This window comes from Salvia miltiorrhiza, chromosome 2, assembly GCF_028751815.1.
Source record: "Salvia miltiorrhiza cultivar Shanhuang (shh) chromosome 2, IMPLAD_Smil_shh, whole genome shotgun sequence".
Lineage (NCBI taxonomy): Eukaryota > Viridiplantae > Streptophyta > Magnoliopsida > Lamiales > Lamiaceae > Salvia > Salvia miltiorrhiza.
This window is the reverse complement of record NC_080388.1, coordinates 66,987,703-67,001,333: the sequence shown is the minus strand read 5'-3', so window position 1 is coordinate 67,001,333 and position 13,631 is coordinate 66,987,703. Positions and strand designations below refer to the sequence as shown.

The window sequence follows — 13,631 nt, the reverse complement described above, 5'->3', positions numbered from 1 at the left end:
TTGCTTGAGGACAAGCAAGGATTTAAGTGTGGGGGGGTTGTTTAGCCCTATTTTGTGATGATTTTGTGAGTTTTCCTGCTGTGCTTTCGAGCTCGTTTCGTACCTTTTTGCTCTATATTTCATGTGCTCGATGATCTTTTTGGATGTACTATTGTCGCGTGCAGGATTCGCGAGTTGCCGAGCGTTTTGGCATTGTTTCGAGCATGTTTTGGAGTCAGGCTCACGGCCGCCGCCGCCAGGCGGCGGCCGCCGTGGAGACGGCGGCCGCGGCCCCACGGCGCGGGCCGTGCAACTCATGGAAGAGACCAGCGAAAGGCTCCCACGGCGGCGCCGCCCCACGGCGGCCGCCGTCCACGGCGCCGCCGTCTCACGGCGGGCGCCGCCAGCCATAAATCAGCCCAAATCCCTCAAATTCAAAGAAAAGGCCGAAAGGGGGGGACGGCGCCGCCGTCCCACGGCGGCCGCCGTCCACGGCGCCGCCGCCTCACGGCGGCCGCCGCCCCTGAGCAGATCCGGCAGTTACGAAAATTCCTTTAAAAGCCGATTTTTAGGGTTTTATTTGAGAACTCTCGACCCCAGCAGCCTCCAGGCGATTTTCCTTGGTTTTCCCCTTAGTTTTAGAGTAGTTTAAACATCTACAAACATCTTTAGACTTGGGATTGAAGATTATGTTTGCTTTCATACAGTAGATTGAAGATTGGATCATACTAGCTGTAAGAACTTGATTATTGTTTTCTTTATGATTGAATTTTAGTTTATTTCCATTGCCTAGATTATTGATGCTTAGTATTCAATTGCTTAAATGTTTATTCTCTTATCTTGCTTAGATAATCGTTGTTATGATTGTTGATTTATCTAATGCTTTCTAGATTGCTAGTTAGAACCCTAGGTTTATTGGTTCCCTGCGTTCTTAATCTGCTTCCTATTTTTCGCCTAGATAGATTTATATGCTTTCTGTTGATTCTGCATTAGATAATTTTGCAAGCTTTATTCAATTACGCCTAGATTTAAAGAGAAGAGTGTCAGACCCAGCTATCTGATTAGAGTGTTTAGGTTTTCTTTTCTGTTTCTTGTGAGTAGCACGATCGAAGCCCTGCTAAGTCTTCCTTGAGAGACGACTTGAGTCACCTTACCACCCTAGGACGACCTCGTATAAATTCGAGTCCATCCATTAGGTGTTTTAGGATGAGTCAAATTTTGGCGCCGTTGCCGGGGAAGGCTTTAGGCATTTGATTGTGTTGCATTGTTTTCTGTGTTTATTTTTGTTTCTTTCTTTTGACTCGGTTATTTTCTCCCTCCGGTGCGTTTGATTTGTTTGTTCGTGTTGTGTATGCAAGGACGTAGAAGCTTGAAGAGAAAGCTTGCACCCTACTACGACAACATTCACCGACCTCGTGAGGCCCCTTTAAGCCTGGAGGAGGAGTCTGAGTCCAGTTCGAGAACCCTTGTGGAATCACAGTCTCGAGAGGGAGACCGTGAAGAGAGAATCGCTTCCGATCCCATTCTGGAAGCCATCGAGGATACACCTCCTTTGCACTCGGAAGGAGAAGAAGAAGTTCGGCCTAATCCTGACCAAGAAAACATGGCAGAGCAGAACGTACAGTATATGGGGGATTTTTCCAGGCCTGTTATTGGGACCACTAGCACTTCTGCAATAGTGTTTCCCACGGCGGTCCGGAATTATAATCTGAAGCCCAACGACTCAAACTTGCTGCCGCTCTTTCATGGGATGCCCAGTGAGGACGCCTTGCAGTTCGTCCGTGATTTCTGCTCTCAAGTGCAAACCTTCCCACTGTCGGGACTCACCGAGGATCAGTTGAGACTCAAGTGCTTACCTTATGCACTCAAGGACCGAGCTAGGACGTGGTTACTGTCCCTGCCGCCGAACTCCATCACCACATGGGGAGAGGCATGTGAGAAGTTCATGCTCAAGTACTATCCTAGCCACAAGACACAGGAGATTAGGAGCCAGATAATGAACTTCATGCAAGGAGCTGACGAGCCTCTCCACGAGGCTTGGGAGAGATTCCAAGAGCTCCTTCGCCAGTGCCCACAGCACCAGTTAGCACCCGTCATGTTGATGCAGTTCTTCTATGACGGATTGATTCAGACGGCACAGTTTATGGTGGATAGTACCGCTGGGGGCAACATTGCCCGAAAGACAGCTGATCAGCTCAAGGAGATCTTCAACACACTTGCAGCGAGTTCTCAACAGAAATCAGTTAGAGGAAGGAGGGTTGAAGCCAATGCAGTAGCTCCCAACAATGAGCTTCAGAAGCAAGTAGCAGAATTGATGAGACAAGTTCAGTACCTCAAGATGAACCAGGCAGAAGCCCCACCAGTTCACGCGCCACCAGCAGAAGGATGTGGAATATGTGGTGAATTTGGCCATGGAATTAACGCATGCCATCGAATGGGCGAATTCCCACCTGAAGGACAAGCTGAAGTCTATGCTGCTCAGGGCTATTCGGGGAGGCCTCAATTTGAACAGAGGCCCAGCTTTAATCAAGGGCAACAAAGCTCCAATTCGGGTTGGAGAGCTCAGCAGCAGAACTACACTCAAGCGTATCAGCAGCAGCAGCCTCAGCAGTATCAACAGTTCCCTATGCAACAAGGGAATTTTCAGCAGCAGCAATACCAGAATGCTCCTCAACAGTTTCAGAAGCAAGCTCAACCGCAGAAACCGTCTCTCGAGGACACCATGCAGTCCTTTATGGAGATGACCAAACAAAACATGGAGTCTCAGAGTGCTACTATCAAGCGCCTCGAGACCACAGTTGGGCAATTAACAGGAGCCTTGACTCAGCTGCAGCAAGAACAGCCAACGGGGAGGTTCCCAAATCAGGACCAACAGCCGCATCAAGCTCATGCCGTGGCGGTGATCGAGGAAAATGCCCCAATAACCGATGGGAAATGGAGAAGCAGAACCGTGCAAGCAATCAAGGCTACCCAATGCCCCAGTGAGCCATTGCCACCTGTCACTGTTGCACTAGACCAACCACCACCCAAGCAAGGAGATCCAGGTAGCTTTATTTTTGATATTAGCTTAGGTGGGGTTGAAAAGGTGTTTGGAATGCTTGATTTGGGCGCGGCAGTTAATTTGATGCCGTTTGATATTTTTGAAAAATTGGGTAATAAAAGGCTGAAAGGCACGAATTTGAAGATAGAGCTAGCTGACGGCTCTATTAGTAGTCCACGGGGCCTTGTCGTAGATGTTGAGGTGGTTGTGAGGGGAATTAGAGTGTTGGCTGATTTTGTCGTCCTAGATGTGGGAAAAGGGATTAGAAGCGAGAATGGGCATCTCGTGCTACTTGGCCGGCCCTTTATGGCTACCACCCATACTCGCATCGATGTGGGTACGGGGACTGTAAGTATGGTAGGGGCAGGTAGAGCGGTAACATTTTCTGTTTTTGATAAGTGAGCTAGTGTTGTGATTATTGTTGGAATTACAGCTTGCGGGCGTAGTACAATGAAACAGAAATGTAGGAGTTGAGAATACAAGGGAAAAACTGTATTGAAAATTACAATCTAATAACCAGTAAAGGCAGCCGAGTCGAGGAAGGTCCTCTGTCCGCAAGACGAGATACGCCCCGGTAGTGCTCTCGGTTTGGCGTGTCGTCCCCAAAGATGAAACGGCTTCGTCTCGTAGGTAGCAGCACCGCACACCAACGAGCTCCGGCGAACTGGAACGAGGCGAGAACAGAACTTTACGATGCAGAGTGCAGCAGAGTAAGAGTGTAATGCTTGTTTTCAGGTGGTGAATGATGCATGGAGGCTGTCCTATATATAGGCACAGTCCACATCAATGGGGGAGCCTGCGGAGTTAATACCAATGATGGTATTCAAATGGTGTCGGGAGTTACAGGCAGTAACAGTCCTGCTGTTTGAATCTGCCATGACTCCTCCGACAGCAGTTACAGATGTAACAGCTCTGCCATGACTCCTCCGACAGCAGCAGTTACGTGGGAAGCTTCCTGGGAGACCAAGGGTCCTCCCGGCCAAGCCCTAGTGGGCTTCGTGTGCATGCGCTGGCCCAACCGAGTTGGGCCTCGTCTATTCGAAACCAACGTTTTCATTGGTCCAAAAAGATAATAGTCGATGTGGGCCTAGGGTAGGCCCAAAGGCCAGCCCAAAGACCACCCAAAAGACCAATTCCAAGATCCAAGTCCAAGTCCACGGCCGCGCGTCGGGTGACGGGGACGGACGGGACCGGGACCGGGGGCCGGGGCCGGGGCCGGGCGCCGGGCGTCGGGCGACGGGCGCCGGCGTCGGGCGACGGGGCCGGGGCCGGGGCCGGGCGCCGGGCGTCGGGCGACGGGGCCGGGGGCCGGGCGCCGGGCGGTCGGGCGACGGGGCCGGGGCCGGGGCCGGGCGGGCGCGGCGGCGGCGGCGGCGCGCGCGTGTGGGCTGTGCAACCCGTCACGTGTGCACACAGTTTTATTACATCCTATGATGTAATAGCTTTTATACTGTAATAAATGTTATCCACATTCCGATGTGGGATAAGTATTAAATCTTATTTAATGCTTATCTTTTCCCACAGCTTAATGTTTCAAGTACCCAACTTTAAACAATTATTTCTCACTCACCGGAAATCGGTTTTGAGTAAATAAATATACTACGATCATCTACTCGGAACGTAGATCGATCCTGTCCCATTTAATTATGCTAAATTAAATGTTTTCGGTACTCGAAAAATTCTCAAAGATTGGTTACTCACAACCAATTTCCAACAATCCCCCACATGAGTGGAAATAGCCAAATGCAAATGCAGACACAAGCTCTGTTCTCAAGAGACCTTAGTGCATTAGAATAGGTGGTTTGCGGCCTTGAACCATCCTTAGTTAATACTATCGGATATACTGGTGAATTGGTAGAACTTGATGTCTTTGAACCATTTCTCCTTCGTGTATACCGAGACAACAGTATTAACACACTAACGCCTCAACCTCATTTCGTTCTCACGTTTTTGTCCTTTGCGGGCCTTGGACAGCTCTTTGGATTCATAAGCGTTAGGTCGATGCGGCCCCCACATCTCACTTATATAGGTGATTCTTTTCCGAGTATCCTGCTATACTCAACCTCCCTGAGGTGTTTAGGAATCATTAAAAGTCAATGACTTAACCTTACCACTAAGCAGGTTTCAACACTCAGTTGCTCTCTAGGGAATGCAAGTAGTTTGAGTGTTCTACTTGGAGTCTTATAGCTTAGTTTTCCCATTGAACCACGTTCTTGGGATCTCCAGTCATCATGGTTGGGTTACCACTATAATCATCCTTATATTGTGGATTTGACACCCATTCCCTTTAGCAATTTATACATTTGATCTCGATTCAAAGCTTTAGTGAGCGGATCGGCCAGATTATCTATTGACTTTATATAGTCAATTGAGATAACTCCACTTTCGATCAAATGTCTTACGGTATTATGTCGTCGACGTATGTGTCGAGACTTACCGTTGTACAACCCACTTTTCGCCCTCCCAATAGCTGCTTGGTTGTCGCAGTTTATCATGACAGGCGGCACGGGTTTTGACCAACATGGAATATCTTCCAAAAAATTTCGTAGCCATTCGGCTTCTTCACCTGCTTTGTCTAAAGCGATGAACTCTGATTCCATAGTTGATCTAGCAATACATGTCTGTTTTGTAGACCTCCACGAGATTGCTCCTCCCCCTATAGTGAACACGTAACCACTCGTTGATAACGAGTCTTTCGCGTCGGATATCCAGTTAGCATCACAGTACCCTTCAAGTACCGGGGGGTATCTCGTGTAGTGTATTCCAAAATTTAGAGTATACTTTAAGTATCTCAAAACTCTCTCAAGTGCTTTCCAATGTTCTTTACTTGGATTGCTTGTATAGCGACTCAATTTGTTCACTGGGCATGCAAGATCAGGTCGAGTGCAATTTGTAATATACATAAGGCACCCAATGATTCTTGCATATTCTTCCTGTGCGACAGGTTCACCCATGTTTTTCTTCATGTGAACGTTGAGTTCTAATGGGGTTTTTACAGGCGATTTGTCAAACGCATTAAACCTTTTGAGCACTTTCTCAATGTAATGAGATTGTGTCAAAGTTATTCCATCAGTGGTCCTGAGAATTTTCATTCCAAGGATCACGTCAGCTAACCCCATGTCTTTCATGTCAAAATTCCTTTTTAACATGTTCTTCGTATCAACAATGATACGATTGTTGCTTCCCATAATCAACATGTCGTCTACATAGAGACACACCATAACGTACCCATTATTAGTGCTCTTGATGTAGACACATTTGTCACATTCGTTGATTTTGAAGCCATTTGACAACATGACATTGTCAAATTTCAAGTGCCATTGCAGCGGCGCTTGTTTCAGTCCATAGAGAGACTTTACTAGCTTGCATACCTTTTTCTCTTGTCCAGGTACTACAAACCCTTCAGGTTGTTCCATATAGACTTCTTCTTCTAGATCACCGTTTAAGAACGCAGTTTTAACATCCATTTGATGAATCTCAAGATTGTGCAGAGCAGCAATCGCGAGAAGCACTCGAATGGATGTAATCCTCGTCACTGGTGAATAGGTATCGAAAAAATCGTACCCCTCACGCTGCTTAAATCCTTTAACGACTAAGCGCGCTTTATACTTGTCTATTGATCCATCAGCTTTATATTTCCTTTTTAGGATCCATTTACATCCTAAGGGTTTACAACCTTCGGGTAAATCAACCAACACCCAAGTGTGGTTTTGCATGATTGAATCAATTTCACTCTGGACTGCTTCCCTCCAGAGTAGTCCGTCTGGTCTAGAGAACGCCACTTTGATAGATGACGGTTCTTCATCTAGCATGAAGGCGATATATTCTGGACCAAAGTCCTTGGCAATCCTGCCTCGTTTACTACGCCTTGGTTCTGACACTTCAAGGTCAGGGCCTGGTCGCTTTCGCGATTCGGGCACTGTCTCAACAGGTTCAGAACTAGTAGCTTCTTCTCTAGTATCGTTGCTTGTACTAGCTGCTTCTTTTCCCTTGTCTTTACAAGGAAAGATATTCTCAAAGTAGACAGCGTTATTTGATTCCATCGTCATTCCTACAGTCATTGTTGGAATATCTGATTTGTGAACCAAAAAGCGATGTGCATTGCTGTTTAGTGCATACCCAATAAAGATACAATCAATTGTTTTAGGACCGATTGTGACTTGTTTGGGTGGAGGCACTTGTACCTTGGCTAAACACCCCCACACTTTAAGGTATTTGTATGAGGGCTTTCTGCCTTTCCACAACTCATAGGGAGTGACGTCCCTTCCCTTGAGTGGTATTTTGTTGAGGATATAGTTGGCTGATAGAACAGCCTCCCCCCACATGTTCTGGGGTAACCCAGAACTAATCAACATGGCATTCATCATCTCCTTAAGAGTTCGATTCTTGCGTTCAGCAACACCATTAGATTGAGGTGAATATGGAGCAGTTGTTTGATGTATTATACCACTAGCGTTGCATAATTCCTCAAACGGAGCAACATATTCTCCCCCTCTATCACTTCGAACCATCTTAATTCGACTACCAAGTTGATTCTCGGCTTCTGTTTTGAAGTTCTTGAAAGCTTCAATAGCCTCATCTTTACTTCTTAGAAGATAAAGATAGCAATACCTTGTGCAGTCATCAATAAAAGTGATAAAGTACTTCTTACCACCTCGAGTTTGCACAAACTTTAGATCACACACGTCGGTGTGGATTAGTTCTAAAGGTTTAGTGCTCCTTTCCACAGAATGAAACGGAGACTTCGTCATTTTTGCTTCAACACAAATTTGACATTTGTTTTGAGTGTTAAACTCGTTTATTTTTAGTAAATCCATATTTACTAATCTTTTTATCGCATTTAGATTAACATGTCCTAATCTACAATGCCATAAATCACAACACTCAACCAAGTAAGAGGAAGTAGTAGCATTTTCATTGATAGGCTTGCCAGTTACACGCTTGACCGGCTGAACATTAAGCTTGAAAAGCCCATTGGTGAGAAAACCCCTACCAAGGTACTTTCCAAACTTGGTTACAACAACTTTCTCGGACTCAAAAACTAGTCTAAAGCCCTTATTAACTAGTATGGACCCCGAGATGAGATTCTTGCGGATGTCCGGGACATGCAGCACATCCTTCAAGGTTATCTCCGTGCCGGATGAAAGCTTGAGCACCACATCACCCATTCCGGCAACTTCCGACGACGCTTGGTTACCCATGCTTAGCTTTCTCCCTTCAACAGCCTTGTAGGTAGAGAAGCGCCTCTTGTCGGAGCACACGTGCACAGTTGCGCCCGTGTCAATGAACCAAGCACCTTGGTTCTCAACAAGGTTGACCTCCTCGGTGATCACCGCCGCTAAGTCATCCTCGTTCCACTCGTCGAAGTCCTTCTCGACAACGTTGGCATCTTGCTTCGCCTTCTTCTTCTTGGGCTTGCGACAGTCTTTCGCCAAGTGGCCCGGTTTGCCACAGTTGTAGCAATCACCTTCGAACTTGCGGGCAGGAACTTTGGCTTTGCCCTTGCCTTTGTCCTTGGGATTAGGGCGCCCACGTTTGTTGGAGTTGGATGGGCCACCACGCTCCAACAAGTTAGCTTTGGGTGATCTAGAAGAAGAAGTCTATATGGAACAACCTGAAGGGTTTGTAGTACCTGGACAAGAGAAAAAGGTATGCAAACTAGTAAAGTCTATCTATGGACTAAAACAAGCGCCGCTGCAATGACACTTGAAATTTGACAATGTCATGTTGTCAAATGGCTTCAAAATCAACGAATGTGACAAATGTGTCTACATCAAGAGCACTAGTAATGGGTACGTTATGGTGTGTCTCTATGTAGACGACATGTTGATTATGGGAAGCAACAATCGTATCATTGTTGATACAAAGAACATGTTAAAAAAGAATTTTGACATGAAAGACATGGGGTTAGCTAACGTGATCCTTGGAATGAAAATTCTCAGGACCACCGATGGAATAACTTTGACACAATCTCATTACATTGAGAAAGTGCTCAAAAGGTTTAATGCGTTTGACAAATCGCCTGTAAAAACCCCATTAGAACTCAACGTTCACATGAAGAAGAACATGGGTGAACCTGTTGCACAGGAAGAATATGCAAGAATCATTGGGTGCCTTATGTATATTACAAATTGCACTCGACCTGATCTTGCATGCCATGTGAACAAATTGAGTCGCTATACAAGCAATCCAAGCAAAGAACATTGGAAAGCACTTGAGAGAGTTTTGAGATACTTAAAGTATACTCTAAATTTTGGAATACACTACACGAGATACCCCCCGGTACTTGAAGGGTACTGTGATGCTAACTGGATATCCGACGCGAAAGACTCGTTATCAACGAGTGGTTACGTGTTCACTATAGGGGGAGGAGCAATCTCGTGGAGGTCTACAAAACAGACATGTATTGCTAGATCCACCATGGAATCAGAATTCATCGCTTATACTGATGAACAATGCAGTATATACTGATGAATAACTAAATTTAAAATATTTTGTTCTCTCCAGGATTCAAACCCTAAAAAAAAATTCGCCCTCTAGGTACAATATCAGCCATTGGATTGTTAAAATAAAAGCACGAGATCGTGTCTAAGATCTCACTAAAAATAGGGGTTCTCATTGGAGCGCTCTCATATATATATATATATATATATATATATATATATATATATATATATATATATATATAGGGGAAAACTAAAATAAGAACGCTTCTTAAAATATAAATTAGGAACCATTTTCAGCCCTTAGATCATCAAGATCTACGGTTGATTCATCACCTTGTTGGATAAATTCATGGTCCTGAGTTCGAATCCCAAATGTAGCAAAAAATTATTTTTCGCAATTCATGCCTTTATACAATTTATTCATGCGTGTTATACATAAAATTCATGCATTTTTTGCTGGTTCGTAATTCTTAAAATAATGGTGGTTTATTGAATAACCGCCCCCTATATATATATATATATATATATATATATATATATATATATAATAAAATTATTGTAAATTGAACACATAGAATGAAATTCTGGCTCCGTCACTGATCTAACTTATGATGTTTTCTCTCAGACTCGGGTTTAATGGGAGCAGAATTAATTGAGTTTAGCAGAATAGTGCAACGTAGAAGACTTTTCCCATGCAGTTACGCTTTTATCCAGGAAGTCTCAGATGCAATTGGATTTTCATATCCATTATACTACCTCCATAACTCATCAGCAATGCATAATGATAATTGGGCATCATCAACAAGTCCTCCGGTGGTGCGGTTGGATTGGGTTCCCGGGGCTCAAAACTGCAGCCAAGCAAAGCTCAACCCCTCTACTTACGCATGTCGAGATGATAAGAGTTTATGTGTTGATGTTGCTAATGTGAGTAGAGGATACCGGTGCAGCTGCGTGCAAGGATACGAGGGCAATCCTTATTTGCTTGGAGGCTGCCAACGTTAGTATTATTCTTTTATTATTCCTACAGAATATGTGAAAATTGTGGAAAAATAGAGGTTTACTTTACATGATTGATTATATACATGATTGAATATTTTTATCTTCATTATTGGAATTGCCAAAAATGCCCTTTAGTCGGTAATTCAAAATAATAAATGCACTCTAACTAACTTTGTTTCCATTTGATAATGTGCCAGCAATTTCATTTTCCAGTAGTTCAATTGCAAAAAATGGTTGCCAGGATCAGTGTGGGGGATTGTCCATTCCGTTTCCATTTGGAATCGGACAGAATTGCTATTTGGCGCCATCTTTTGAAATAGAATGCGATACTTCCACCAATCCTCCAAAAGCCTACCTCTCAGTTATGAAGGCTGAAATCACCAACTTCAATTCATCACAGGTTTGGGTCAACTATCCAACCTTAGGTTTAGCTTGCTACAATTGGTCGGATTCTCAACAGAGAATCATTAAGACAGAGGAGAAAAGCTTGATTATAGACTTAGCAACAACTCAGTACACGTTGTCGGAAGATAGCTGGATCTCTGTGATTGGGTGCGATGATGTAATGGTGGGTACGATCCGACATGCCACCAATCGGATTTCTGTAGGCACCATCTGCGCAGCTGTTTGCAAAAATAATCAAATTTCCAATGATTATTATGCATATTGTCCAACTAAAACTACAGAGTACTGGCCTGGGAATGGCTGTTGCAGGGCACCCATTCCTCGAGGTAATTAATTACAATATATATCAACTTGTGATTTTACAACATAATTAAACATAGTTTTTTTATTGATGAAAAAATGAACAAGTTAATAAACAAATATTCCCCAATATCTTTCACTTGCAGGAACCTCATACCTAGAAGCGAATTTGAGTGACTTTAGTGGACGATGGCCACGTACCAATTTCTCTTGCAGCTACGCATTCCTTGGAACCAAGCACGATTATTATCAAGCAACATACCCCATTTTGAATAACTCAACAGAGATTCAAACTGATGATTCACAAAAAAATTATCGGTTGACAATATTCCCACTGGATTGGAGAATTGGTGCGTCGAATTGCAAAGAAGCGCAATTGAATACAACTGATTATGTGTGTCAGAATAACACAGACTGCATTGATTTCGATGAAACAATTAAAGGGTACCTCTGCAACTGCTCCAAAGGATACCAAGGCTATCCTTATCTTAGCCCAGGATGCCATGGTTAGTACTCTTCTTTATTTTAACCTTATAGTTTAATAATGCTTAAACAATTTAAAATGACTATGAGAAAGAAATTAATTAACCCTGACCATTAACAACTATAGATGTATTTGTTTGAGTTTTATCATTTTCAAAAGCAATTTCAACGTGCACCAAATGCTAATCAACTCACATTTTACATGTTTTGTGATGCTTGTGGAGCAGATATTGATGAATGCGCGGATATTGCAAGTAATACATGCGTTTCAAATTCAATTTGCATCAACACTCGTGGCTCTTATCACTGCTTATGTCCAAAAGGGTATGTTGGTGATGGGAGGAAAGATGGCACACGTTGCATTCAGATGCCGCCATCCAAGACTAAGACCATAATCTTGACAGGCAACAATTTTTTTGGTTTTTGTTTTCATTATATTGTTTATCGGATCAAATCACGACTCAAATGTACACTATAAATAAAACTGTATATATGCAATTCCATAAGAATGACAAAAAGATTAATATAAAAATAAAACTCAATAAGCTTGACTTGCATGTTTATATGTTCATGGTTTCTCAATCGAGTAATTTTATATACAGGTATGGGCTCTGGATTAGGATTTCTATTACTCCTTTTAGCATGTTTTTGGTTGTATAAGGTGTTCAAAAAGAGAATGGAAAGAATACATAGAAAGAAATTCTTCAAACGAAATGGTGGCCTTCTCTTGAAACAACAAACAAATGAAGGCACACTTGAAAAAACCAAAATTTTTCCTGCAAAAGAGTTGGAGGTAGCCACTGATTACTTCAATGAAAACCGAATCCTTGGAGATGGAGGGCAAGGCACTGTCTACAAGGGAATGTTAGCTGATGGTAAGATTGTGCCCATAAAGAAATCAAAACTGGTTGAAGAGAACCAACTAGAACAGTTCATAAATGAGGTGGCAATACTGTCGCAGATCAATCATCGGAATGTGGTGAGATTGTTGGGGTGTTGTTTGGAGACTGAGGTTCCTCTGCTTGTTTATGAGTTCATGCCAAACGGTACCCTTTATAATCTCATACATGATCGCAATAATGAATTTTCATTTCCATGGAACATGCGTCTGAAAATCGCAGCAGATATTGCCGGGGCATTGGCCTATTTGCACTCTGCATCTTCCGTAGCTATCTATCACAGAGACATCAAGTCAAGTAACCTCCTTCTAGACGAGAAATATGTTGTCAAAGTATCAGACTTTGGAACTTCCAAGTTCATTGCTGCGGACCAAACTCACTTAACTACTCTGGTTAAAGGGACATTTGGATATTTAGATCCAGAATATTTTAATTCAAGTAAATTCACAGAAAAGAGCGATGTTTACAGTTTTGGAGTGGTTCTTGTGGAGCTTCTTAGTGGGCAAAGGCCAATTTCTGTTGACGAAGAAGAAGAGGAAAGAGGCCTAGCTACTCGGTTTCGTACATGCATAGAACAAAATTGTCTTGACACAATTTTGGATCCTCAAGTTTTGGAGGAAGGTAGAAAGGAAGAGGTGATTTTTGTTGCGAAGCTTGCACATAGATGTTTGAATTTGAAAGGAATAACAAGACCAACTATGAAAGAAGTGGCTACTGAATTGGAAAATTTTAGGATGTGTCTAATGCCTACTATAGTTGAAGATGAATCTGAAGATGTAAGAGTTTTTGAAGACATATGCACAACGATTTCAGACAATGAGCACACATGGACAGGCAGGTAGTTATAAGAGTATAGCCGTATCATCATCAACCACACTGACACATCCCTTAGGATAGGATTTATAACATAGTAAACTTTTTATGTCATACGAAAAATAGGTGTTTCGTCTTTCTATTTAATTTCGTTATGTTGATATCTCCAAAAAAATAACAAAGTCACTATTCTAAATTGTGCTGTAAACTAGTGACTCTATTTGCTCTGTTTTCACTCTTGTATCTCTTAGACTCTTACTATTCTAA

General features: G+C 43.2%; 2 protein-coding genes across 2 annotated transcripts in view; both read left to right on the top strand.

Moving 5' to 3' along the window:
• The window catches only part of LOC131012021 (uncharacterized), a 26,810-nt gene extending 14,546 nt beyond the window's left edge, over positions 1-12,264 (top strand). Inside the window, exons 2-5 of the mRNA XM_057939926.1 lie at positions 10,091-10,462; positions 10,662-11,195; positions 11,316-11,675; positions 11,880-12,264. Coding sequence (XP_057795909.1) covers positions 10,091-10,462; positions 10,662-11,195; positions 11,316-11,675; positions 11,880-12,130 — 1,517 coding nt within the window. The 3' untranslated portion in view covers positions 12,131-12,264. The remainder of the gene's footprint in view (positions 1-10,090; positions 10,463-10,661; positions 11,196-11,315; positions 11,676-11,879) is intronic.
• Positions 12,209-13,631, top strand: LOC131012022 (wall-associated receptor kinase-like 1). The gene has a single exon (XM_057939927.1). The coding sequence runs from the start codon at positions 12,209-12,211 to the stop codon at positions 13,391-13,393; it is 1,185 nt and encodes a 394-aa protein (XP_057795910.1). The 3' UTR covers positions 13,394-13,631.